This window comes from Amia ocellicauda, chromosome 16 (assembly GCF_036373705.1).
Source record: "Amia ocellicauda isolate fAmiCal2 chromosome 16, fAmiCal2.hap1, whole genome shotgun sequence".
In the NCBI taxonomy this organism is placed as follows: Eukaryota; Metazoa; Chordata; class Actinopteri; order Amiiformes; family Amiidae; genus Amia; species Amia ocellicauda.
The window spans coordinates 4836147-4860627 of NC_089865.1; the positions used below are offsets into that span (position 1 = coordinate 4836147).

The following is a 24481-nucleotide window of genomic DNA, read 5'->3' on the forward strand; positions in this document are numbered from 1 at the left end:
AGGAAAAATAATGTTTTTTCAGACTTTTTTATATTTTAAAAAGAAATGGGTGGTAGATTTAACTTCATGTTAAAGTTTTATGAATACAGACCCATGTTTTCATTGTTCAAAAGGCATGTTCAAAGCATGCCTACAAATATACAGCAAATGGCAGTTAACAAAGTATGAAATACACATTTTCAGAAACAGCCATTATAAATGTCAACAGTTATTCATTTGTAATAATTAACCACCTTTATAGCTGCAATTAAGGTTCGGTAAAACCTTCCCTTCCACTAATGACCTTTCATTTGGAAAAGTGTTCGTGAGGGAAGAGAAGCATCTTTAAACTCTTGGGGGAAAATGGATTTTAAAATTTTGATTTATTTAATTCTTGTACTCTGTTCAGGTTAGTAGGACATAATTTTATATATATACACATTGTTTTTTTAATATTCGTGTATAAAGTAAAAGCAACATGTTCATTAAGTTAAATATAAGCATTACAAAATTAGTCTAACCAGATACATATTTTACAAAACTAATTAACATGGAAAGTATTTACAGCAGGTAGTTAACATAATTTGAAACAACATCTTGTATTAATCATAATGATACATTTGAACTTACATCTACTAGTTATGAATACTTTTAATTTTCAACAAAGCTCTATACTCTAAAACCAACAGAAATATTATTCAACATCTTATAAAAATAACATTGAAGACATTTGTACTTGCATTGATATATGTATTGTTAACAGAAAGACCAATCTTTTTCCATGATTTAAGTTATTCAGTCCAGCTCCGGTCGTATCTAACTCAACAGGGATCTGGGTACACAAAAAGTATTTACTGCATGTTTAGGTATTCAAAATCAGAAGATATATTTATTGGAAGTGTTATATTTATAAAGACATTTTAAATGAAGATCTTGTCACATCTAGCTCTACCGTTTGTAAATACAATATTATTAGAAATCACAAGTTGTAATAACAATAATTCTGCACTGATATATAACAAGTACAGACAAACCTTAATTCTTTAGTTTTTTCAAACTTCACATCTCACTCTACAGGTAAACAGTATATAATTGGAAAATACTTCTATTACTACATTTTAGACATTTGTACATGCATCTATGTATAATATTTATAAAGCAAGACTAAGGTTTATTATTTATAGATTTTTGTGGGATTTGTTCATTTAAAATCTATATCAATCTATCTATCTCTCTATCTCTATCGCTGCAGGGAAAAGTACATCAGGTAAACGGACTATTTAAGAACTCCTTCCAAAATTTACGATGAGACAAGGTTTACTCCAAGCTATCAAGTATTAAAATTCGAAAATTCAATTGCCAAATTTGTCAAAGTTTAGACAGGTTCTGGGCCTATATCCTATTAGAAATAAAAGCAATATTGATCAGTTAATGATGATTAATGTGCTAAAAGTGTTCAAATGATAAAAAAAAAACAATGGCAGATTAGTACTCGAAAATCATGTAGGAATCAAACGTCCTTCACGATTTTATTTATTCAACCATCTCCAATCATATCTAAATCAACAGCTGCAATCAGAACACATAAGTAGTATTGTAATATGTATAAAGAAAGAAATGTTTTTCATTATTTTATATTTCAAATGAAGATCAGAGAAATGAATACAAGATTGTTAGAAATCATGTCCTCTCCCAATCATAGTCTCCTTGCATTGACTTAATATATTTATGAAGACTAAGCTTTTTTATATCTCTGTATAATACTTTTCCCATTGTTTCTTTTTGTTACTCAATTTAGCATCCACTACAACAACGACACCAGGTAAAATATCGAATTAAGAAATCCTTCCACTATAACATGATGACATGAGGTTTACTCCAAGCAATCAAGTATTAAAATTAGAAAATATAGACAATATTTCTGAGAAATAAGCTTTTTCTTTCATTTCATAAACTGTCTCTAAAACATCAGACATTAATAATAGATATATATAATGAAAGTGACAAATCTCGGATCTCACTCTACAGGTAAACAGTATATCATTGGAAATGTTTAAAGTAACTATTTAAGAACTCCTTCTACTATTTATGATGAGACGAGGTTTACATCAGGGTATCGAGTATTACAATTAGAAAATTGCCAACTGGGTCAAAGTATAGACATGTTGTGGCCTATATCTTATTAGAAATCACAGCATTATTGATCATTAATTGAGGATTAATTTGATCAAAAGTGTTCAAATGATGAAAAGAAGTGGCAGAATAGTTCTTGGAAATCGTTACATTATTTCTCAGGCAAACCTCTAGAGCGATGGTATTTATCCTGGGGGTATTTAGCTCCGGTGTGTAATTTGATCTTTTTCAAGGGGTAAGGAACTGGAACCAGTGTTAAAAAAACTGAAATGAAAGCTTATGTATCTCTACAGAATATAAAGGCAATATTATAAGAAATCATGTTCTTCCAAGTCAGTTATTTTACAGTAACACATCATATTTAGAAAGACTAAGCTTTAATATTTCCTTTAACAAAGTACTTCTTCTAAAAATCAGACATTAAAACTGTATATATATATTATACAACGTGCAAACTTTTTCTATTTGTATTGAACTTTCTGTGAGAAACTTATCCATTGTATTTGATTCTATCTATCTATTTAAACGTGTCTGTATGATTCTTAAAAAAACATAACTATGTTTCTAAAACTCACAATCAGATATTTATAATAGATATATAGTATAAAAGAGAGAAATGATTTTATATCTGTATTGAATGTCCTGTCACATCTCACTCTACAGGTTAACAGTATATCATTGGAAATGTTTCTATAAGTCAAATCCAGACATTTGTGCAAGCATCTACGTGTAATATTTATTATGCAGGACTAAACTTATCCTTTGTATTGATTTTATCTATCTATTTATATATCTCTATACAATACGTATAAAAGAAGTAACTTTTTCCTTTGTTTATTTGTGTTACTCAATTCAGTATCCACTACAGCAACTTCACCAGGTAAAGTAACTATAAGGACTCCTTCCACTATATCATGATGACACGAGGTTTTCTTCAGGGTATCAAGTATTGAAATCAGAAAATGCAATTGCCAAATGGGTCAAAGTATAGACATGTTGTGGCCTATATCTTATTAGAAATCACAGCATTATTGATCATTAATTGAGGATTAATTTGATCAAAAGTGTTCAAATGATGAAAAGAAGTGGCAGAATAGTTCTTGGAAATCGTTACATTATTTCTCAGGCAAACCTCTAGAGCGATGGTATTTATCCTGGGGGTATTTAGCTCCGGTGTGTAATTTGATCTTTTTCAAGGGGTAAGGAACTGGAACCAGTGTTAAAAAAACTGAAATGAAAGCTTATGTATCTCTACAGAATATAAAGGCAATATTATAAGAAATCATGTCCTCTCCCAATCATAGTCTCCTTGCATTGACTTAATATATTTATGAAGACTAAGCTTTTTTATATCTCTGTATAATACTTTTCCCATTGTTTCTTTTTGTTACTCAATTTAGCATCCACTAAAACACCTACACCAGGTAAAATATCTAATTAAGAAATCCTTCCACTATAACATGATGACATGAGGTTTACTCCAAGCAATCAAGTATTAAAATTAGAAAATATAGACAATATTTCTGAGAAATAAGCTTTTTCTTTCATTTCATAAACTGTCTCTAAAACATCAGACATTAATAATAGATATATATAATGAAAGAGACAAATCTCGGATCTCACTCTACAGGTAAACAGTATATCATTGGAAATGTTTAAAGTAACTATTTAAGAACTCCTTCTACTATTTATGATGAGACGAGGTTTACATCAGGGTATCGAGTATTACAATTAGAAAATTGCCAAATGGGTCAAAGTATAGACATGTTGTGGCCTATATCTTATTAGAAATCACAGCATTATTGATCATTAATTGAGGATTAATTTGATCAAAAGTGTTCAAATGATGAAAAGAAGTGGCAGAATAGTTCTTGGAAATCGTTACATTATTTCTCAGGCAAACCTCTAGAGCGATGGTATTTATCCTGGGGGTATTTAGCTCCGGTGTGTAATTTGAACTTTTTCAAGGGGTAAGGAACTGGAACCAGTGTTAAAAAGACTGAAATGAAAGCTTATGTATCTCTACGGAATATAAAGGCAATATTATAAGAAATCATGTTCTTCCAAATCAGTTATTTTACAGTAACACATCATATTTAGAAAGACTAAGCTTTTATATTTCCTTTAACAAAGTACTTCTTCTAAAAATCAGACATTAAAACTGTATATATATATTATACAACGTGCAAACTTTTTCTATTTGTATTGAACTTTCTGTGAGAAACTTATCCATTGTATTTGATTCTATCTATCTATTTAAACATGTCTGTATGATTCTTAAAAAAACATAACTATGTTTCTAAAATTCACAATCAGATATTTATAATAGATATATAGTATAAAAGAGAGAAATGATTTTATATCTGTATTGAATGTCCTGTCACATCTCACTCTACAGGTTAACAGTATATCATTGGAAATGTTTCTATAAGTCAAATCCAGACATTTGTGCAAGCATCTACGTGTAATATTTATTATGCAGGACTAAACTTATCCTTTGTATTGATTTTATCTATCTATTTATATATCTCTATACAATACGTATAAAAGAAGTAACTTTTTCCTTTGTTTATTTGTGTTACTCAATTCAGTATCCACTACAGCAACTTCACCAGGTAAAGTAACTATAAGGACTCCTTCCACTATATCATGATGACACGAGGTTTTCTTCAGGGTATCAAGTATTGAAATCAGAAAATGCAATTGCCAAATGGGTCAAAGTGTAGACATGTTGTGGCCTATATCTTATTAGAAATCACAGCATTATTGATCATTAATTGAGGATTAATTTGATCAAAAGTGTTCAAATGATGAAAAGAAGTGGCAGAATAGTTCTTGGAAATCGTTACATTATTTCTCAGGCAAACCTCTAGAGCGATGGTATTTATCCTGGGGGTATTTAGCTCCGGTGTGTAATTTGATCTTTTTCAAGGGGTAAGGAACTGGAACCAGTGTTAAAAAAACTGAAATGAAAGCTTATGTATCTCTACAGAATATAAAGGCAATATTATAAGAAATCATGTCCTTCCAAATCAGTTATTTTACAGTAACACATCATATTTAGAAAAATAAGCTTTTATATTTCCTTTAATAAAGTACTTCTTCTAAAAATCAGACATTAAATTTTGATTTATTTAATTCTTGCACTCTGTTCAGGTTAGTAGGACATAATTTTATATATATACACATTGTTTTTTTAATATTCGTGTATAAAGTAAAAGCAACATGTTCATTAAGTTAAATATAAGCATTACAAAATTAGTCTAACCAGATACATATTTTACAAAACTAATTAACATGGAAAGTATTTACAGCAGGTAGTTAACATAATTTGAAACAACATCTTGTATTAATCATAATGATACATTTGAACTTACATCTACTAGTTATGAATACTTTTAATTTTCAACAAAGCTCTATACTCTAAAACCAACAGAAATATTATTCAACATCTTATAAAAATAACATTGAAGACATTTGTACTTGCATTGATATATGTATTGTTAACAGAAAGACCAATCTTTTTCCATGATTTAAGTTATTCAGTCCAGCTCCGGTCGTATCTAACTCAACAGGGATCTGGGTACACAAAAAGTATTTACTGCATGTTTAGGTATTCAAAATCAGAAGATATATTTATTGGAAGTGTTATATTTATAAAGACATTTTAAATGAAGATCTTGTCACATCTAGCTCTACCGTTTGTAAATACAATATTATTAGAAATCACAAGTTGTAATAACAATAATTCTGCACTGATATATAACAAGTACAGACAAACCTTAATTCTTTAGTTTTTTCAAACTTCACATCTCACTCTACAGGTAAACAGTATATAATTGGAAAATACTTCTATTACTACATTTTAGACATTTGTACATGCATCTATGTATAATATTTATAAAGCAAGACTAAGGTTTATTATTTATAGATTTTTGTGGGATTTGTTCATTTAAAATCTATATCAATCTATCTATCTCTCTATCTCTATCGCTGCAGGGAAAAGTACATCAGGTAAACGGACTATTTAAGAACTCCTTCCAAAATTTACGATGAGACAAGGTTTACTCCAAGCTATCAAGTATTAAAATTCGAAAATTCAATTGCCAAATTTGTCAAAGTTTAGACAGGTTCTGGGCCTATATCCTATTAGAAATAAAAGCAATATTGATCAGTTAATGATGATTAATGTGCTAAAAGTGTTCAAATGATAAAAAAAAAACAATGGCAGATTAGTACTCGAAAATCATGTAGGAATCAAACGTCCTTCACGATTTTATTTATTCAACCATCTCCAATCATATCTAAATCAACAGCTGCAATCAGAACACATAAGTAGTATTGTAATATGTATAAAGAAAGAAATGTTTTTCATTATTTTATATTTCAAATGAAGATCAGAGAAATGAATACAAGATTGTTAGAAATCATGTCCTCTCCCAATCATAGTCTCCTTGCATTGACTTAATATATTTATGAAGACTAAGCTTTTTTATATCTCTGTATAATACTTTTCCCATTGTTTCTTCTTGTTACTCAATTTAGCATCCACTAAAACACCTACACCAGGTAAAATATCTAATTAAGAAATCCTTCCACTATAACATGATGACATGAGGTTTACTCCAAGCAATCAAGTATTAAAATTAGAAAATATAGACAATATTTCTGAGAAATAAGCTTTTTCTTTCATTTCATAAACTGTCTCTAAAACATCAGACATTAATAATAGATATATATAATGAAAGAGACAAATCTCGGATCTCACTCTACAGGTAAACAGTATATCATTGGAAATGTTTAAAGTAACTATTTAAGAACTCCTTCTACTATTTATGATGAGACGAGGTTTACATCAGGGTATCGAGTATTACAATTAGAAAATTGCCAAATGGGTCAAAGTATAGACATGTTGTGGCCTATATCTTATTAGAAATCACAGCATTATTGATCATTAATTGAGGATTAATTTGATCAAAAGTGTTCAAATGATGAAAAGAAGTGGCAGAATAGTTCTTGGAAATCGTTACATTATTTCTCAGGCAAACCTCTAGAGCGATGGTATTTATCCTGGGGGTATTTAGCTCCGGTGTGTAATTTGATCTTTTTCAAGGGGTAAGGAACTGGAACCAGTGTTAAAAAAACTGAAATGAAAGCTTATGTATCTCTACAGAATATAAAGGCAATATTATAAGAAATCATGTCCTTCCAAGTCAGTTATTTTACAGTAACACATCATATTTAGAAAGACTAAGCTTTTATATTTCCTTTAACAAAGTACTTCTTCTAAAAATCAGACATTAAAACTGTATATATATATTATACAACATGCAAACTTTTTCTATTTGTATTGAACTTTCTGTGAGAAACTTATCCATTGTATTTGATTCTATCTATCTATTTAAACATGTCTGTATGATTCTTAAAAAAACATAACTATGTTTCTAAAATTCACAATCAGATATTTATAATAGATATATAGTATAAAAGAGAGAAATGATTTTATATCTGTATTGAATGTCCTGTCACATCTCACTCTACAGGTTAACAGTATATCATTGGAAATGTTTCTATAAGTCAAATCCAGACATTTGTGCAAGCATCTACGTGTAATATTTATTATGCAGGACTAAACTTATCCTTTGTATTGATTTTATCTATCTATTTATATATCTCTATACAATACGTATAAAAGAAGTAACTTTTTCCTTTGTTTATTTGTGTTACTCAATTCAGTATCCACTACAGCAACTTCACCAGGTAAAGTAACTATAAGGACTCCTTCCACTATATCATGATGACACGAGGTTTTCTTCAGGGTATCAAGTATTGAAATCAGAAAATGCAATTGCCAAATGGGTCAAAGTGTAGACATGTTGTGGCCTATATCTTATTAGAAATCACAGCATTATTGATCATTAATTGAGGATTAATTTGATCAAAAGTGTTCAAATGATGAAAAGAAGTGGCAGAATAGTTCTTGGAAATCGTTACATTATTTCTCAGGCAAACCTCTAGAGCGATGGTATTTATCCTGGGGGTATTTAGCTCCGGTGTGTAATTTGATCTTTTTCAAGGGGTAAGGAACTGGAACCAGTGTTAAAAAAACTGAAATGAAAGCTTATGTATCTCTACAGAATATAAAGGCAATATTATAAGAAATCATGTCCTTCCAAATCAGTTATTTTACAGTAACACATCATATTTAGAAAAATAAGCTTTTATATTTCCTTTAATAAAGTACTTCTTCTAAAAATCAGACATTAAATTTTGATTTATTTAATTCTTGCACTCTGTTCAGGTTAGTAGGACATAATTTTATATATATACACATTGTTTTTTTAATATTCGTGTATAAAGTAAAAGCAACATGTTCATTAAGTTAAATATAAGCATTACAAAATTAGTCTAACCAGATACATATTTTACAAAACTAATTAACATGGAAAGTATTTACAGCAGGTAGTTAACATAATTTGAAACAACATCTTGTATTAATCATAATGATACATTTGAACTTACATCTACTAGTTATGAATACTTTTAATTTTCAACAAAGCTCTATACTCTAAAACCAACAGAAATATTATTCAACATCTTATAAAAATAACATTGAAGACATTTGTACTTGCATTGATATATGTATTGTTAACAGAAAGACCAATCTTTTTCCATGATTTAAGTTATTCAGTCCAGCTCCGGTCGTATCTAACTCAACAGGGATCTGGGTACACAAAAAGTATTTACTGCATGTTTAGGTATTCAAAATCAGAAGATATATTTATTGGAAGTGTTATATTTATAAAGACATTTTAAATGAAGATCTTGTCACATCTAGCTCTACCGTTTGTAAATACAATATTATTAGAAATCACAAGTTGTAATAACAATAATTCTGCACTGATATATAACAAGTACAGACAAACCTTAATTCTTTAGTTTTTTCAAACTTCACATCTCACTCTACAGGTAAACAGTATATAATTGGAAAATACTTCTATTACTACATTTTAGACATTTGTACATGCATCTATGTATAATATTTATAAAGCAAGACTAAGGTTTATTATTTATAGATTTTTGTGGGATTTGTTCATTTAAAATCTATATCAATCTATCTATCTCTCTATCTCTATCGCTGCAGGGAAAAGTACATCAGGTAAACGGACTATTTAAGAACTCCTTCCAAAATTTACGATGAGACAAGGTTTACTCCAAGCTATCAAGTATTAAAATTCGAAAATTCAATTGCCAAATTTGTCAAAGTTTAGACAGGTTCTGGGCCTATATCCTATTAGAAATAAAAGCAATATTGATCAGTTAATGATGATTAATGTGCTAAAAGTGTTCAAATGATAAAAAAAAAACAATGGCAGATTAGTACTCGAAAATCATGTAGGAATCAAACGTCCTTCACGATTTTATTTATTCAACCATCTCCAATCATATCTAAATCAACAGCTGCAATCAGAACACATAAGTAGTATTGTAATATGTATAAAGAAAGAAATGTTTTTCATTATTTTATATTTCAAATGAAGATCAGAGAAATGAATACAAGATTGTTAGAAATCATGTCCTCTCCCAATCATAGTCTCCTTGCATTGACTTAATATATTTATGAAGACTAAGCTTTTTTATATCTCTGTATAATACTTTTCCCATTGTTTCTTCTTGTTACTCAATTTAGCATCCACTAAAACACCTACACCAGGTAAAATATCTAATTAAGAAATCCTTCCACTATAACATGATGACATGAGGTTTACTCCAAGCAATCAAGTATTAAAATTAGAAAATATAGACAATATTTCTGAGAAATAAGCTTTTTCTTTCATTTCATAAACTGTCTCTAAAACATCAGACATTAATAATAGATATATATAATGAAAGAGACAAATCTCGGATCTCACTCTACAGGTAAACAGTATATCATTGGAAATGTTTAAAGTAACTATTTAAGAACTCCTTCTACTATTTATGATGAGACGAGGTTTACATCAGGGTATCGAGTATTACAATTAGAAAATTGCCAAATGGGTCAAAGTATAGACATGTTGTGGCCTATATCTTATTAGAAATCACAGCATTATTGATCATTAATTGAGGATTAATTTGATCAAAAGTGTTCAAATGATGAAAAGAAGTGGCAGAATAGTTCTTGGAAATCGTTACATTATTTCTCAGGCAAACCTCTAGAGCGATGGTATTTATCCTGGGGGTATTTAGCTCCGGTGTGTAATTTGATCTTTTTCAAGGGGTAAGGAACTGGAACCAGTGTTAAAAAAACTGAAATGAAAGCTTATGTATCTCTACAGAATATAAAGGCAATATTATAAGAAATCATGTCCTTCCAAATCAGTTATTTTACAGTAACACATCATATTTAGAAAGACTAAGCTTTTATATTTCCTTTAACAAAGTACTTCTTCTAAAAATCAGACATTAAAACTGTATATATATATTATACAACATGCAAACTTTTTCTATTTGTATTGAACTTTCTGTGAGAAACTTATCCATTGTATTTGATTCTATCTATCTATTTAAACATGTCTGTATGATTCTTAAAAAAACATAACTATGTTTCTAAAATTCACAATCAGATATTTATAATAGATATATAGTATAAAAGAGAGAAATGATTTTATATCTGTATTGAATGTCCTGTCACATCTCACTCTACAGGTTAACAGTATATCATTGGAAATGTTTCTATAAGTCAAATCCAGACATTTGTGCAAGCATCTACGTGTAATATTTATTATGCAGGACTAAACTTATCCTTTGTATTGATTTTATCTATCTATTTATATATCTCTATACAATACGTATAAAAGAAGTAACTTTTTCCTTTGTTTATTTGTGTTACTCAATTCAGTATCCACTACAGCAACTTCACCAGGTAAAGTAACTATAAGGACTCCTTCCACTATATCATGATGACACGAGGTTTTCTTCAGGGTATCAAGTATTGAAATCAGAAAATGCAATTGCCAAATGGGTCAAAGTATAGACATGTTGTGGCCTATATCTTATTAGAAATCACAGCATTATTGATCATTAATTGAGGATTAATTTGATCAAAAGTGTTCAAATGATGAAAAGAAGTGGCAGAATAGTTCTTGGAAATCGTTACATTATTTCTCAGGCAAACCTCTAGAGCGATGGTATTTATCCTGGGGGTATTTAGCTCCGGTGTGTAATTTGATCTTTTTCAAGGGGTAAGGAACTGGAACCAGTGTTAAAAAAACTGAAATGAAAGCTTATGTATCTCTACAGAATATAAAGGCAATATTATAAGAAATCATGTCCTTCCAAATCAGTTATTTTACAGTAACACATCATATTTAGAAAAATAAGCTTTTATATTTCCTTTAATAAAGTACTTCTTCTAAAAATCAGACATTAAATTTTGATTTATTTAATTCTTGCACTCTGTTCAGGTTAGTAGGACATAATTTTATATATATACACATTGTTTTTTTAATATTCGTGTATAAAGTAAAAGCAACATGTTCATTAAGTTAAATATAAGCATTACAAAATTAGTCTAACCAGATACATATTTTACAAAACTAATTAACATGGAAAGTATTTACAGCAGGTAGTTAACATAATTTGAAACAACATCTTGTATTAATCATAATGATACATTTGAACTTACATCTACTAGTTATGAATACTTTTAATTTTCAACAAAGCTCTATACTCTAAAACCAACAGAAATATTATTCAACATCTTATAAAAATAACATTGAAGACATTTGTACTTGCATTGATATATGTATTGTTAACAGAAAGACCAATCTTTTTCCATGATTTAAGTTATTCAGTCCAGCTCCGGTCGTATCTAACTCAACAGGGATCTGGGTACACAAAAAGTATTTACTGCATGTTTAGGTATTCAAAATCAGAAGATATATTTATTGGAAGTGTTATATTTATAAAGACATTTTAAATGAAGATCTTGTCACATCTAGCTCTACCGTTTGTAAATACAATATTATTAGAAATCACAAGTTGTAATAACAATAATTCTGCACTGATATATAACAAGTACAGACAAACCTTAATTCTTTAGTTTTTTCAAACTTCACATCTCACTCTACAGGTAAACAGTATATAATTGGAAAATACTTCTATTACTACATTTTAGACATTTGTACATGCATCTATGTATAATATTTATAAAGCAAGACTAAGGTTTATTATTTATAGATTTTTGTGGGATTTGTTCATTTAAAATCTATATCAATCTATCTATCTCTCTATCTCTATCGCTGCAGGGAAAAGTACATCAGGTAAACGGACTATTTAAGAACTCCTTCCAAAATTTACGATGAGACAAGGTTTACTCCAAGCTATCAAGTATTAAAATTCGAAAATTCAATTGCCAAATTTGTCAAAGTTTAGACAGGTTCTGGGCCTATATCCTATTAGAAATAAAAGCAATATTGATCAGTTAATGATGATTAATGTGCTAAAAGTGTTCAAATGATAAAAAAAAAACAATGGCAGATTAGTACTCGAAAATCATGTAGGAATCAAACGTCCTTCACGATTTTATTTATTCAACCATCTCCAATCATATCTAAATCAACAGCTGCAATCAGAACACATAAGTAGTATTGTAATATGTATAAAGAAAGAAATGTTTTTCATTATTTTATATTTCAAATGAAGATCAGAGAAATGAATACAAGATTGTTAGAAATCATGTCCTCTCCCAATCATAGTCTCCTTGCATTGACTTAATATATTTATGAAGACTAAGCTTTTTTATATCTCTGTATAATACTTTTCCCATTGTTTCTTCTTGTTACTCAATTTAGCATCCACTAAAACACCTACACCAGGTAAAATATCTAATTAAGAAATCCTTCCACTATAACATGATGACATGAGGTTTACTCCAAGCAATCAAGTATTAAAATTAGAAAATATAGACAATATTTCTGAGAAATAAGCTTTTTCTTTCATTTCATAAACTGTCTCTAAAACATCAGACATTAATAATAGATATATATAATGAAAGAGACAAATCTCGGATCTCACTCTACAGGTAAACAGTATATCATTGGAAATGTTTAAAGTAACTATTTAAGAACTCCATCTACTATTTATGATGAGACGAGGTTTACATCAGGGTATCGAGTATTACAATTAGAAAATTGCCAAATGGGTCAAAGTATAGACATGTTGTGGCCTATATCTTATTAGAAATCACAGCATTATTGATCATTAATTGAGGATTAATTTGATCAAAAGTGTTCAAATGATGAAAAGAAGTGGCAGAATAGTTCTTGGAAATCGTTACATTATTTCTCAGGCAAACCTCTAGAGCGATGGTATTTATCCTGGGGGTATTTAGCTCCGGTGTGTAATTTGATCTTTTTCAAGGGGTAAGGAACTGGAACCAGTGTTAAAAAAACTGAAATGAAAGCTTATGTATCTCTACAGAATATAAAGGCAATATTATAAGAAATCATGTCCTTCCAAATCAGTTATTTTACAGTAACACATCATATTTAGAAAGACTAAGCTTTAATATTTCCTTTAACAAAGTACTTCTTCTAAAAATCAGACATTAAAACTGTATATATATATTATACAACGTGCAAACTTTTTCTATTTGTATTGAACTTTCTGTGAGAAACTTATCCATTGTATTTGATTCTATCTATCTATTTAAACGTGTCTGTATGATTCTTAAAAAAACATAACTATGTTTCTAAAACTCACAATCAGATATTTATAATAGATATATAGTATAAAAGAGAGAAATGATTTTATATCTGTATTGAATGTCCTGTCACATCTCACTCTACAGGTTAACAGTATATCATTGGAAATGTTTCTATAAGTCAAATCCAGACATTTGTGCAAGCATCTACGTGTAATATTTATTATGCAGGACTAAACTTATCCTTTGTATTGATTTTATCTATCTATTTATATATCTCTATACAATACGTATAAAAGAAGTAACTTTTTCCTTTGTTTATTTGTGTTACTCAATTCAGTATCCACTACAGCAACTTCACCAGGTAAAGTAACTATAAGGACTCCTTCCACTATATCATGATGACACGAGGTTTTCTTCAGGGTATCAAGTATTGAAATCAGAAAATGCAATTGCCAAATGGGTCAAAGTATAGACATGTTGTGGCCTATATCTTATTAGAAATCACAGCATTATTGATCATTAATTGAGGATTAATTTGATCAAAAGTGTTCAAATGATGAAAAGAAGTGGCAGAATAGTTCTTGGAAATCGTTACATTATTTCTCAGGCAAACCTCTAGAGCGATGGTATTTATCCTGGGGGTATTTAGCTCCGGTGTGTAATTTGATCTTTTTCAAGGGGTAAGGAACTGGAACCAGTGTTAAAAAAACTGAAATGAAAGCTTATGTATCTCTACAGAATATAAAGGCAATATTATAAGAAATCATGTCCTTCCAAATCAGTTATTTTACAGTAACACATCATATTTAGAAAAATAAGCTTTTATATTTCCTTTAATAAAGTACTTCTTCTAAAAATCAGACATTAAATTTTGATTTATTTAATTCTTGCACTCTGTTCAGGTTAGTAGGACATAATTTTATATATATACACATTGTTTTTTTAATATTCGTGTATAAAGTAAAAGCAACATGTTCATTAAGTTAAATATAAGCATTACAAAATTAGTCTAACCAGATACATATTTTACAAAACTAATTAACATGGAAAGTATTTACAGCAGGTAGTTAACATAATTTGAAACAACATCTTGTATTAATCATAATGATACATTTGAACTTACATCTACTAGTTATGAATACTTTTAATTTTCAACAAAGCTCTATACTCTAAAACCAACAGAAATATTATTCAACATCTTATAAAAATAACATTGAAGACATTTGTACTTGCATTGATATATGTATTGTTAACAGAAAGACCAATCTTTTTCCATGATTTAAGTTATTCAGTCCAGCTCCGGTCGTATCTAACTCAACAGGGATCTGGGTACACAAAAAGTATTTACTGCATGTTTAGGTATTCAAAATCAGAAGATATATTTATTGGAAGTGTTATATTTACACTCACCTAAAGGATTATTAGGAACACCTGTTCAATTTCTCATTAATGCAATTATCTAACCAACCAATCACATGGCAGTTGCTTCAATGCATTTAGGGGTGTAGTCCTGGTCAAGACAATCTCCTGAACTCCAAACTGAATGTCTGAATGGGAAAGAAAGGTGATTTAAGCAATTTTGAGCGTGACATGGTTGTTGGTGCCAGACGGGCCGGTCTGAGTATTTCACAATCTGCTCAGTTACTGGGATTTTCACGCACAACCATTTCTAGGGTTTACAAAGAATGGTGTGAAAAGGGAAAAACATCCAGTATGCGGCAGTCCTGTGGGCGAAAATGCCTTGTTGATGCTAGAGGTCAGAGGAGAATGGGCCGACTGATTCAAGCTGATAGAAGAGCAACTTTGACTGAAATAACCACTCGTTACAACCGAGGTATGCAGCAAAGCATTTGTGAAGCCACAACACGTACAACCTTGAGGCGGATGGGCTACAACAGCAGAAGACCCCACCGGGTACCACTCATCTCCACTACAAATAGGAAAAAGAGGCTACAATTTGCACAAGCTCACCAAAATTGGACAGTTGAAGACTGGAAAAATGTTGCCTGGTCTGATGAGTCTCGATTTCTGTTGAGACATTCAGATGGTAGAGTCAGAACTTGGCGTAAACAGAATGAGAACATGGATCCATCATGCCTTGTTACCACTGTGCAGGCTGGTGGTGGTGGTGTAATGGTGTGGGGGATGTTTTCTTGGCACACTTTAGGCCCCTTAGTGCCAATTGGGCATCGTTTAAATGCCACGGCCTACCTGAGCATTGTTTCTGACCATGTCCAACCCTTTATGACCACCATGTACCCATCCTCTGATGGCTACTTCCAGCAGGATAATGCACCATGTCACAAAGGTCGAATCATTTCAAATTGGTTTCTTGAACATGACAATGAGTTCACTGTACTAAACTGGCCCCCACAGTCACCAGATCTCAACCCAATAGAGCATCTTTGGGATGTGGTGGAACGGGAGCTTCGTGCCCTGGATGTGCATCCCACAAATCTCCATCAACTGCAAGATGCTATCCTATCAATATGGGCCAACATTTCTAAAGAATGCTTTCAGCACCTTGTTGAATCAATGCCACGTAGAATTAAGGCAGTTCTGAAGGCGAAAGGGGGTCAAACACAGTATTAGTATGGTGTTCCTAATAATCCTTTAGGTGAGTGTATAAAGACATTTTAAATGAAGATCTTGTCACATCTAGCTCTACCGTTTGTAAATACAATATTATTAGAAATCACAAGTTGTAATAACAATAATTCTGCACTGATATATAACAAGTACAGACAAACCTTAATTCTTTAGTTTTTTCAAACTTCACATCTCACTCTACAGGTAAACAGTATATAATTGGAAAATACTTCTATTACTACATTTTAGACATTTGTACATGCATCTATGTATAATATTTATAAAGCAAGACTAAGGTTTATTATTTATAGATTTTTGTGGGATTTGTTCATTTAAAATCTATATCAATCTATCTATCTCTCTATCTCTATCGCTGCAGGGAAAAGTACATCAGGTAAACGGACTATTTAAGAACTCCTTCCAAAATTTACGATGAGACAAGGTTTACTCCAAGCTATCAAGTATTAAAATTCGAAAATTCAATTGCCAAATTTGTCAAAGTTTAGACAGGTTCTGGGCCTATATCCTATTAGAAATAAAAGCAATATTGATCAGTTAATGGTGATTAATGTGCTAAAAGTGTTCAAATGATAAAAAAAAAACAATGGCAGATTAGTACTTGAAAATCATGTAGGAATCAAACGTCCTTCACGATTTTATTTATTCAACCATCTCCAATCATATCTAAATCAACAGCTGCAATCAGAACACATAAGTAGTATTGTAATATGTATAAAGAAAGAAATGTTTTTCATTATTTTATATTTCAAATGAAGATCAGAGAAATGAATACAAGATTGTTAGAAATCATGTCCTCTCCCAATCATAGTCTCCTTGCATTGACTTAATATATTTATGAAGACTAAGCTTTTTTATATCTCTGTATAATACTTTTCCCATTGTTTCTTCTTGTTACTCAATTTAGCATCCACTAAAACACCTACACCAGGTAAAATATCTAATTAAGAAATCCTTCCACTATAACATGATGACATGAGGTTTACTCCAAGCAATCAAGTATTAAAATTAGAAAATATAGACAATATTTCTGAGAAATAAGCTTTTTCTTTCATTTCATAAACTGTCTCTAAAACATCAGACATTAATAATAGATATATATAATGAAAGAGACAAATCTCGGATCTCACTCTACAGGTAAACAGTATATCATTGGAAATGTTTAAAGTAACTATTTAAGAACTCCTTCTACTATTTATGATGAGACGAGGTTTACATCAGGGTATCGAGTATTACAATTAGAAAATTGCCAAATGGGTCAAAGTATAGACATGTTGTGGCCTATATCTTATTAGAAATCACAGCATTATTGATCATTAATTGAGGATTAATTTGATCAAAAGTGTTCAAATGATGAAAAGAAGTGGCAGAATAGTTCTTGGAAATCGTTACATTATTTCTCAGGCAAACCTCTAGAGCGATGGTATTTATCCTGGGGGTATTTAGCTCCGGTGTGTAATTTGATCTTTTTCAAGGGGTAAGGAACTGGAACCAGTGTTAAAAAAACTGAAATGAAAGCTTATGTATCTCTACAGAATATAAAGGCAATATTATAAGAAATCATGTTCTTCCAAATCAGTTATTTTACAGTAACACATCATATTTAGAAAGACTAAGCTTTTATATTTCCTTTAACAAAGTACTTCTTCTATAAATCAGACATTAAAACTGTATATATATTATACAACATGCAAACTTTTTCTATTTGTATTGAACTTTCTGTGAGAAACTTATCCATTGTATTTGATTCTATCTATCTATTTAAACATGTCTGTATGATTCTTAATAAAACATAACTATGTTTCTAAAACTCACAATCAGATATTTATAATAGATATATAGTATAAAAGAGAGAAATGATTTTATATCTGTATTGAATGTCCTGTCACATCTCACTCTACAGGTTAACAGTATATCATTGGAAATGTTTCTATAAGTCAAATCCAGACATTTGTGCAAGCATCTACGTATAATATTTATTATGCAGGACTAAACTTATCCTTTGTATTGATTTTATCTATCTATTTATATATCTGAATACAATACGTATAAAAGAAGTAACTTTTTCCTTTGTTTATTTGTGTTACTCAATTCAGTATCCACTACAGCAACTTCACCAGGTAAAGTAACTATAAGGACTCCTTCCACTATATCATGATGACACGAGGTTTTCTTCAGGGTATCAAGTATTGAAATCAGAAAATGCAATTGCCAAATGGGTCAAAGTATAGACATGTTGTGGCCTATATCTTATTAGAAATCACAGCATTATTGATCATTAATTGAGGATTAATTTGATCAAAAGTGTTCAAATGATGAAAAGAAGTGGCAGAATAGTTATTGGAAATCGTTACATTATTTCTCAGGCAAACCTCTAGAGCGATGGTATTTATCCTGGGGGTATTTAGCTCCGGTGTGTAATTTGATCTTTTTCAAGGGGTAAGGAACTGGAACCAGTGTTAAAAAAACTGAAATGAAAGCTTATGTATCTCTACAGAATATAAAGGCAATATTATAAGAAATCATGTCCTTCCAAATCAGTTATTTTACAGTAACACATCATATTTAGAAAGACTAAGCTTTTATATTTCCTTTAACAAAGTACTTCTTCTAAAAATCAGACATTAAAACTGTATATATATATTATACAACATGCAAACTTTTTCTATTTGTATTGAACTTTCTGTGAGAAACTTATCCATTGTATTTGATTCTATCTATCTATTTAAACATGTCTGTATGATTCTTAAAAAAACATAACTATGTTTCTAAAATTCACAATCAGATATTTATAATAGATATATAGTATAAAAGAGAGAAATGATTTTATATCTGTATTGAATGTCCTGTCACATCTCACTCTACAGGTTAACAGTATATAATTGGAAATGTTTCTATAAGTCAAATCCAGACATTTGTGCAAGCATCTACGTGTAATATTTATTATGCAGGACTAAACTTATCCTTTGTATTGATTTTATCTATCTATTTATATATCTCTATACAATACGTATAAAAGAAGTAACTTTTTCCTTTGTTTATTTGTGTTACTCAATTCAGTATCCACTACAGCAACTTCACCAGGTAAAGTAACTATAAGGACTCCTTCCACTATATCATGATGACACGAGGTTTTCTTCAGGGTATCAAGTATTGAAATCAGAAAATGCAATTGCCAAATGGGTCAAAGTATAGACATGTTGTGGCCTATATCTTATTAGAAATCACAGCATTATTGATCATTAATTGAGGATTAATTTGATCAAAAGTGTTCAAATGATGAAAAGAAGTGGCAGAATAGTTCTTGGAAATCGTTACATTATTTCTCAGGCAAACCTCTAGAGCGATGGTATTTATCCTGGGGGTATTTAGCTCCGGTGTGTAATTTGAACTTTTTCAAGGGGTAAGGAACTGGAACCAGTGTTAAAAAGACTGAAATGAAAGCTTATGTATCTCTACAGAATATAAAGGCAATTTTATAAGAAATCATGTCCTTCCAAATCAGTTATTTTACAGCAACACATCATATTTAGAAAAATAAGCTTTTATATTTCATTTTACAAAGTAATTCTTCTAAAAATCAGACATTCATTGGGCATCCACAGCTGGACAGAAAGTCACACAGTTGATTCCCTGGAACTAACAATTACACTGCCGTGTTAAAGCAGATGCCCATTTGAACACCCCTGACACATTCAAATAGATCACAGATAAGCAGTTTGAAATGGTGTCTACTCGGGTTGTCTGAATGCATATCAATACAGTGTACTAATGCTTGGGTTTGTTTCAATTTATTACTTAAATACACTCATGATTCATGGACTCAAAATCTGTGTCCGAGCTTCCTTCCTTCATATCTTTGTCTTTTTTCTCTAACATGTTTATTCTCTTTTTTGTTCCTTGTCCCCAAATGTACATCTGTATGCATTTGTTCCAGAGACTGACAGTGAGTTATTCTTCTGATTATATTTCTAATACTTCAAATACTTCTGTGTACTATATTCTCAGTCTTCTTCAAATTTTGCTAGAGACATATGTTTGCATCAGAAAGGTAAATCTATCCAGCATTGATTAGTTTTGCAATTTATTGTACTTTCTGTTTTATAACTTTGTAAATTAACGAATATATTTTTACTGTATCATACAAAATGTGCACTTATTTGTGTATAGTTCAATAGAATATGATGAATGATTCCACAAATTCTCATTGTCTCATTTCATTTGTAGATACCATGAGAGATATTCTCATTGGAGTGAGTGTTGTAGGAGGAGTGGCTATTATTGGTTTAACGACAGGACTGATATGTGTGTCAAGAAGGTAATGCTATCATTTTCATTCTCAGTGTTATATTTTCTCTAAGATAAAATGTAAAACTATATGTGAAATAACTGACTTCTGTTCAGACTGGCATGTGCATAACTCTGTGCTCATATAAAGAAAACAGTATTTAAGCATATGAACCTTAAAAAATGACATTAGACTTTTGTTGGATTAACATTTGTAGAATAGTATATGAGGGCTGATACAATATTTGGAAATTCATTTTAGACGTGTTTAACTCATGTATTAACTTTTGTATTCATGTTTTTCAGTGCAAGAACTTTGCTGCTTGTGTTTCTGCAATAATAACAAGCAGGCTGTTAAAATAATACATATTTGTTCACAAAAAAAAGATGTATCAAGAGTTGCTATAACAATAATGTGAATAATGATCCTGTGTTTTCTCAGGAACAAGAGCAAAAAGAGTAAGGACACATCAAAAACCGATGACTCCGCTATGAAGACATTCAACATGACAAACGATTTCAAAACAAGTGAAAAACGGAGGATAGGGATGTCTAATCCATTGAATCAGATGCCTCTTTCCTATCCCAAAATGGACTATACCCGCTACGATGATGATGACGATGGTGATGCTGATGAGGGGAATTACAGCAGCAAGTTCAAAAGTCAGAGTGTGTTCCAAAACCAAGGGTTCCGAAATTCTGGAATGTCTTTTCCCATCCCTAAGGCCTCCATCACATCTTCTAAACCAGCCAATCCCCCCAAGGCCACCGCAAGAGGGTATGATGACGATCTGGATTTGAGAGTGAGTTCCTCCGACTGAAACCTTGCAAACTAGACAAGTCAGATTTCTTTATTTCTGTCTTGAAGTCGTGTAAAATGCTTTTCACACCTAGAGGACGGAGTGAGTGATTTAATAAGTTTACATTAGGGAAAGATATCTTGGAAATTGCACTTATTCTTCTTCATTATTTGTGTGATACATATCGTTTGTATAATTTTCAATGGTCATTCTTAAATATCCAGCATTATAGTAATTTCATGTGTTGTTTTTATATGAAGCTCATTGTTCAGCACTAGTCAAATAACCACCTCTTGTCTGGGAAAATATGAACTAGTGTTTGCAAGTATAGGGGACAAAACAATGTTCAAATCAGCATGTTTAATTAAACAAATCGGACAAAAACTCTGTAGTGGTTCTTTTAAAGGCCTGCTTCCTGTGAGTGTAGAGTTGTATCTCAGACATTTCAAGGCGTTTTTTACGGTTTTTATTCTTGTCCAGTTGCATTTGTTGTCTTGCAAGAATACCAAGAATAACTTCTCCACATTTTCTATGAACTCTGAATATATATTACGTGCACCACATTAAAACTAATGTTACGATTTATTCAAAGTTTGTAATTTAATTTTAGCAGCTTGTTAATATTAAACACACCATTTCAGTAGGTGGTGTGAACATCTAGATAGTCCCCCTATAAATCTGCAGAATAAAATCAGATAAATGTGTTTTGTGTAATGAAATAAACTATTAAAATGCATAAACTGAGACAATTAAACATGTATACAATATCCTTGTCTCAAAATTAACATGCAACACTATGATGACATGACAAATCAATATGAAAATCAAATAGAATAAAATAATATGATTTCAAAATGCATACAATTACATGAACATGCATTACTTTTAGATGGCATTACTGTAACTGAAAAACTTTAAATATAATTGTTTATCCTTAAAAGCTAATTATTTTTTAATTACATTAAATGTCTATTATAAAATAGACTAGACTATTGTGTATAATGAAACAAACAATCATAAGCTACTGTTTTCCTTTCTCTGATACATGTATTGTGAACATTATGTTTGTAAATGCCAGCGTAACAGACTGAGATGTAAGGTTTTACACGTCTACACAGCAATGTGTGGAATCTGAAATACTGAGCACCAACTGTAACAGACTGATAATGATTTAGATCAAATAGGCTAGGAAGCAATCAGTTTGCATTTGTTAATACGTTAACGTTAGGTAGCTGATTTGGTTTGAGATTTTAACCTTGTGTGGTTAAGGACTTTGTTACAGACCATACACCATCCTCGTGAAGATCTGTGCACTCCCACGCCCTCTGTTTAGCTGATACATTTCCAACTTAAATTTTTGAACTAACGCTATTTGGTCTAAACAAATCTCTCAATTTTAAACCTGCCTCTATGGGTCATTGAAAAAGTTGGTAAGGTTAAGCTAATTAGTTATGTCTCTCCTATGATAGTAATAGCAGATCAAACAACACAGACATACTCGATAGAGTATGACAACAGGTGGTTACAAATGAATGAAATGCAAAATAGGTGCTATTTACTGTAATTAATGTAATGTTATTGACAACTAGTGGTTATATGGTTCCACATTTTTTGTTTTTTAACATTTTTCCCTGTCTTTCATTCAAAAAGTGACTTTTTCTGTGGAATTGTGCACGAGGAAGAGAATTTTGCGTAAAAAGGCAAATTTGCAGCAAATTCATCCTTTAAGATGATCTTCAATTCAGGTGTTTAATTTGTATTAATGTATAAATGTGTTTTTCCTTTTCAGGGTCCCAACAGAAACCCGTACAGCAGCAACCTGTACAACAGCCAACCCAACAGCAGCAACCCGTACAATAGCAATGCCCGGTTCAACAACCCTTACAGCAGACCTCCCCAGAGAGCAGCTGTGGACCAAGGCTATGGTGGAGGAAGGAAATACTGAACAAGTTCACACAGAAATCTGCATTAATCAAGGATTATCAAGGATGTGATTTATCTGATGGTGTCAAATAAATGTATTTCCCCCTCTACATGTAAAAGATAGCTCAGGTTGATGAGGTTAAACTCGGAGACGTGGTGTTGGACCAGGGGACAGTGTGCCCCAGCATTCAGTATTTCAAAACACAGCAAGGTGTGAACACAAGTTTTCAGTCGTTGTGGGAAGAGGGAGGGTAGTGTGTAGATCCAGATGTTTCAGGAGACTTGAGCTGACTAATGTAATCTAATGTAATTGAAATGGTTTTGACTTCAATATTATTGTTAGCTTTTTATTTCTAAGATTAATTGTTAAAAATCATAATGTTACAGTTTTGTGATTTAGCTAAAGACATTCTTTCTTCCTGTATGTGTAAGGTATATTTTGCACTTTAAATTCTGTGCAGGAGATGTTGTTGAGTGCGCAGTGATCCCTACTGTGCTTTGTATTTACTGTTTAATTGTAACACAGTTTAGAGCAGATTACATTGTTTCTATTATTGCTGAGCCTTTGTAGTGAAGTTGCTGATTAATAAAACTTGAGTGAAAGTATAAGATACCACCACCTGCCTGATTCATTCATGTGACCCGAGAACTAACGTAATCCATTGCCTTAAGTCCACTTTTTTGTGTGTTGAAGCTGGCTGCGTCTGGGATTTTGACATGATTTAGGCCTGGGGGCTCATGAGAAATGCTGATGCTAATACTTTTTCTCAAGCTTTCTAGTTAAAATGCAAATGCTTTATGCTTAATTTAAACACCAGTATAATACTGAGCATGTGCAGGGCACACAAACTGAACATTGCACCAAGTCTTCTGAAATATTTACAGGGAATTGCACGTGGAGACCCTGCACTCATTTTGTAGGAAAATTAAATGATGGAATATTGTAAAAAAAAAAAAAAAAAAAAAAAAAGGATGTATAAAGATTCCCAGACAGCACACTGACTCCGGCTCAGTACTGGCCTGATTCCGGCAGTGAAGCGGCCCGATGTGAAATTAGACTCGC

General features: G+C 31.1%; 1 protein-coding gene across 25 annotated transcripts; it reads left to right on the top strand.

Moving 5' to 3' along the window:
• The first annotated feature begins 290 nt into the window (after nt 1-290).
• LOC136711348 (uncharacterized) lies at nt 291-24027 on the top strand. Of its 25 annotated transcripts, XM_066687524.1 has the most exons (22): nt 291-388; nt 1232-1246; nt 1778-1801; nt 2969-2992; nt 3513-3536; nt 4704-4727; nt 6112-6126; nt 6658-6681; nt 7849-7872; nt 9257-9271; nt 9803-9826; nt 10994-11017; nt 12402-12416; nt 12948-12971; nt 14139-14162; nt 16770-16784; nt 17316-17339; nt 18505-18528; nt 19469-20354; nt 20636-20726; nt 21138-21498; nt 23285-24027. In XM_066687524.1, the coding sequence occupies exons 1-19, from the start codon at nt 343-345 to the stop codon at nt 19528-19530; spliced, it is 471 nt and encodes a 156-aa protein (XP_066543621.1). In that variant the 5' UTR covers nt 291-342; the 3' UTR covers nt 19531-20354; nt 20636-20726; nt 21138-21498; nt 23285-24027. The 25 variants fall into 25 exon arrangements, with proteins under 25 accessions (XP_066543621.1, XP_066543627.1, XP_066543626.1 ...); XM_066687530.1 differs by lacking the exon at nt 16770-16784; XM_066687529.1 differs by lacking the exon at nt 12402-12416.
• The last annotated feature ends 454 nt before the right edge of the window (nt 24028-24481 follow it).

Excerpts from the sequence above, each read along its gene's own strand:
- LOC136711348 (XM_066687523.1), top strand. The coding sequence starts at position 20,641 with ATGAGAGATATTCTCATTGGAGTGAGTGTTGTAGGAGGAGTGGCTATT. Across the intron at positions 20,727-21,137 it reads CTGATATGTGTGTCAAGAAG|GAACAAGAGCAAAAAGAGTA; the intron begins GTAATGCTATCA and ends GTGTTTTCTCAG. Across the intron at positions 21,499-23,284 it reads ATGACGATCTGGATTTGAGA|GGTCCCAACAGAAACCCGTA; the intron begins GTGAGTTCCTCC and ends TTTCCTTTTCAG.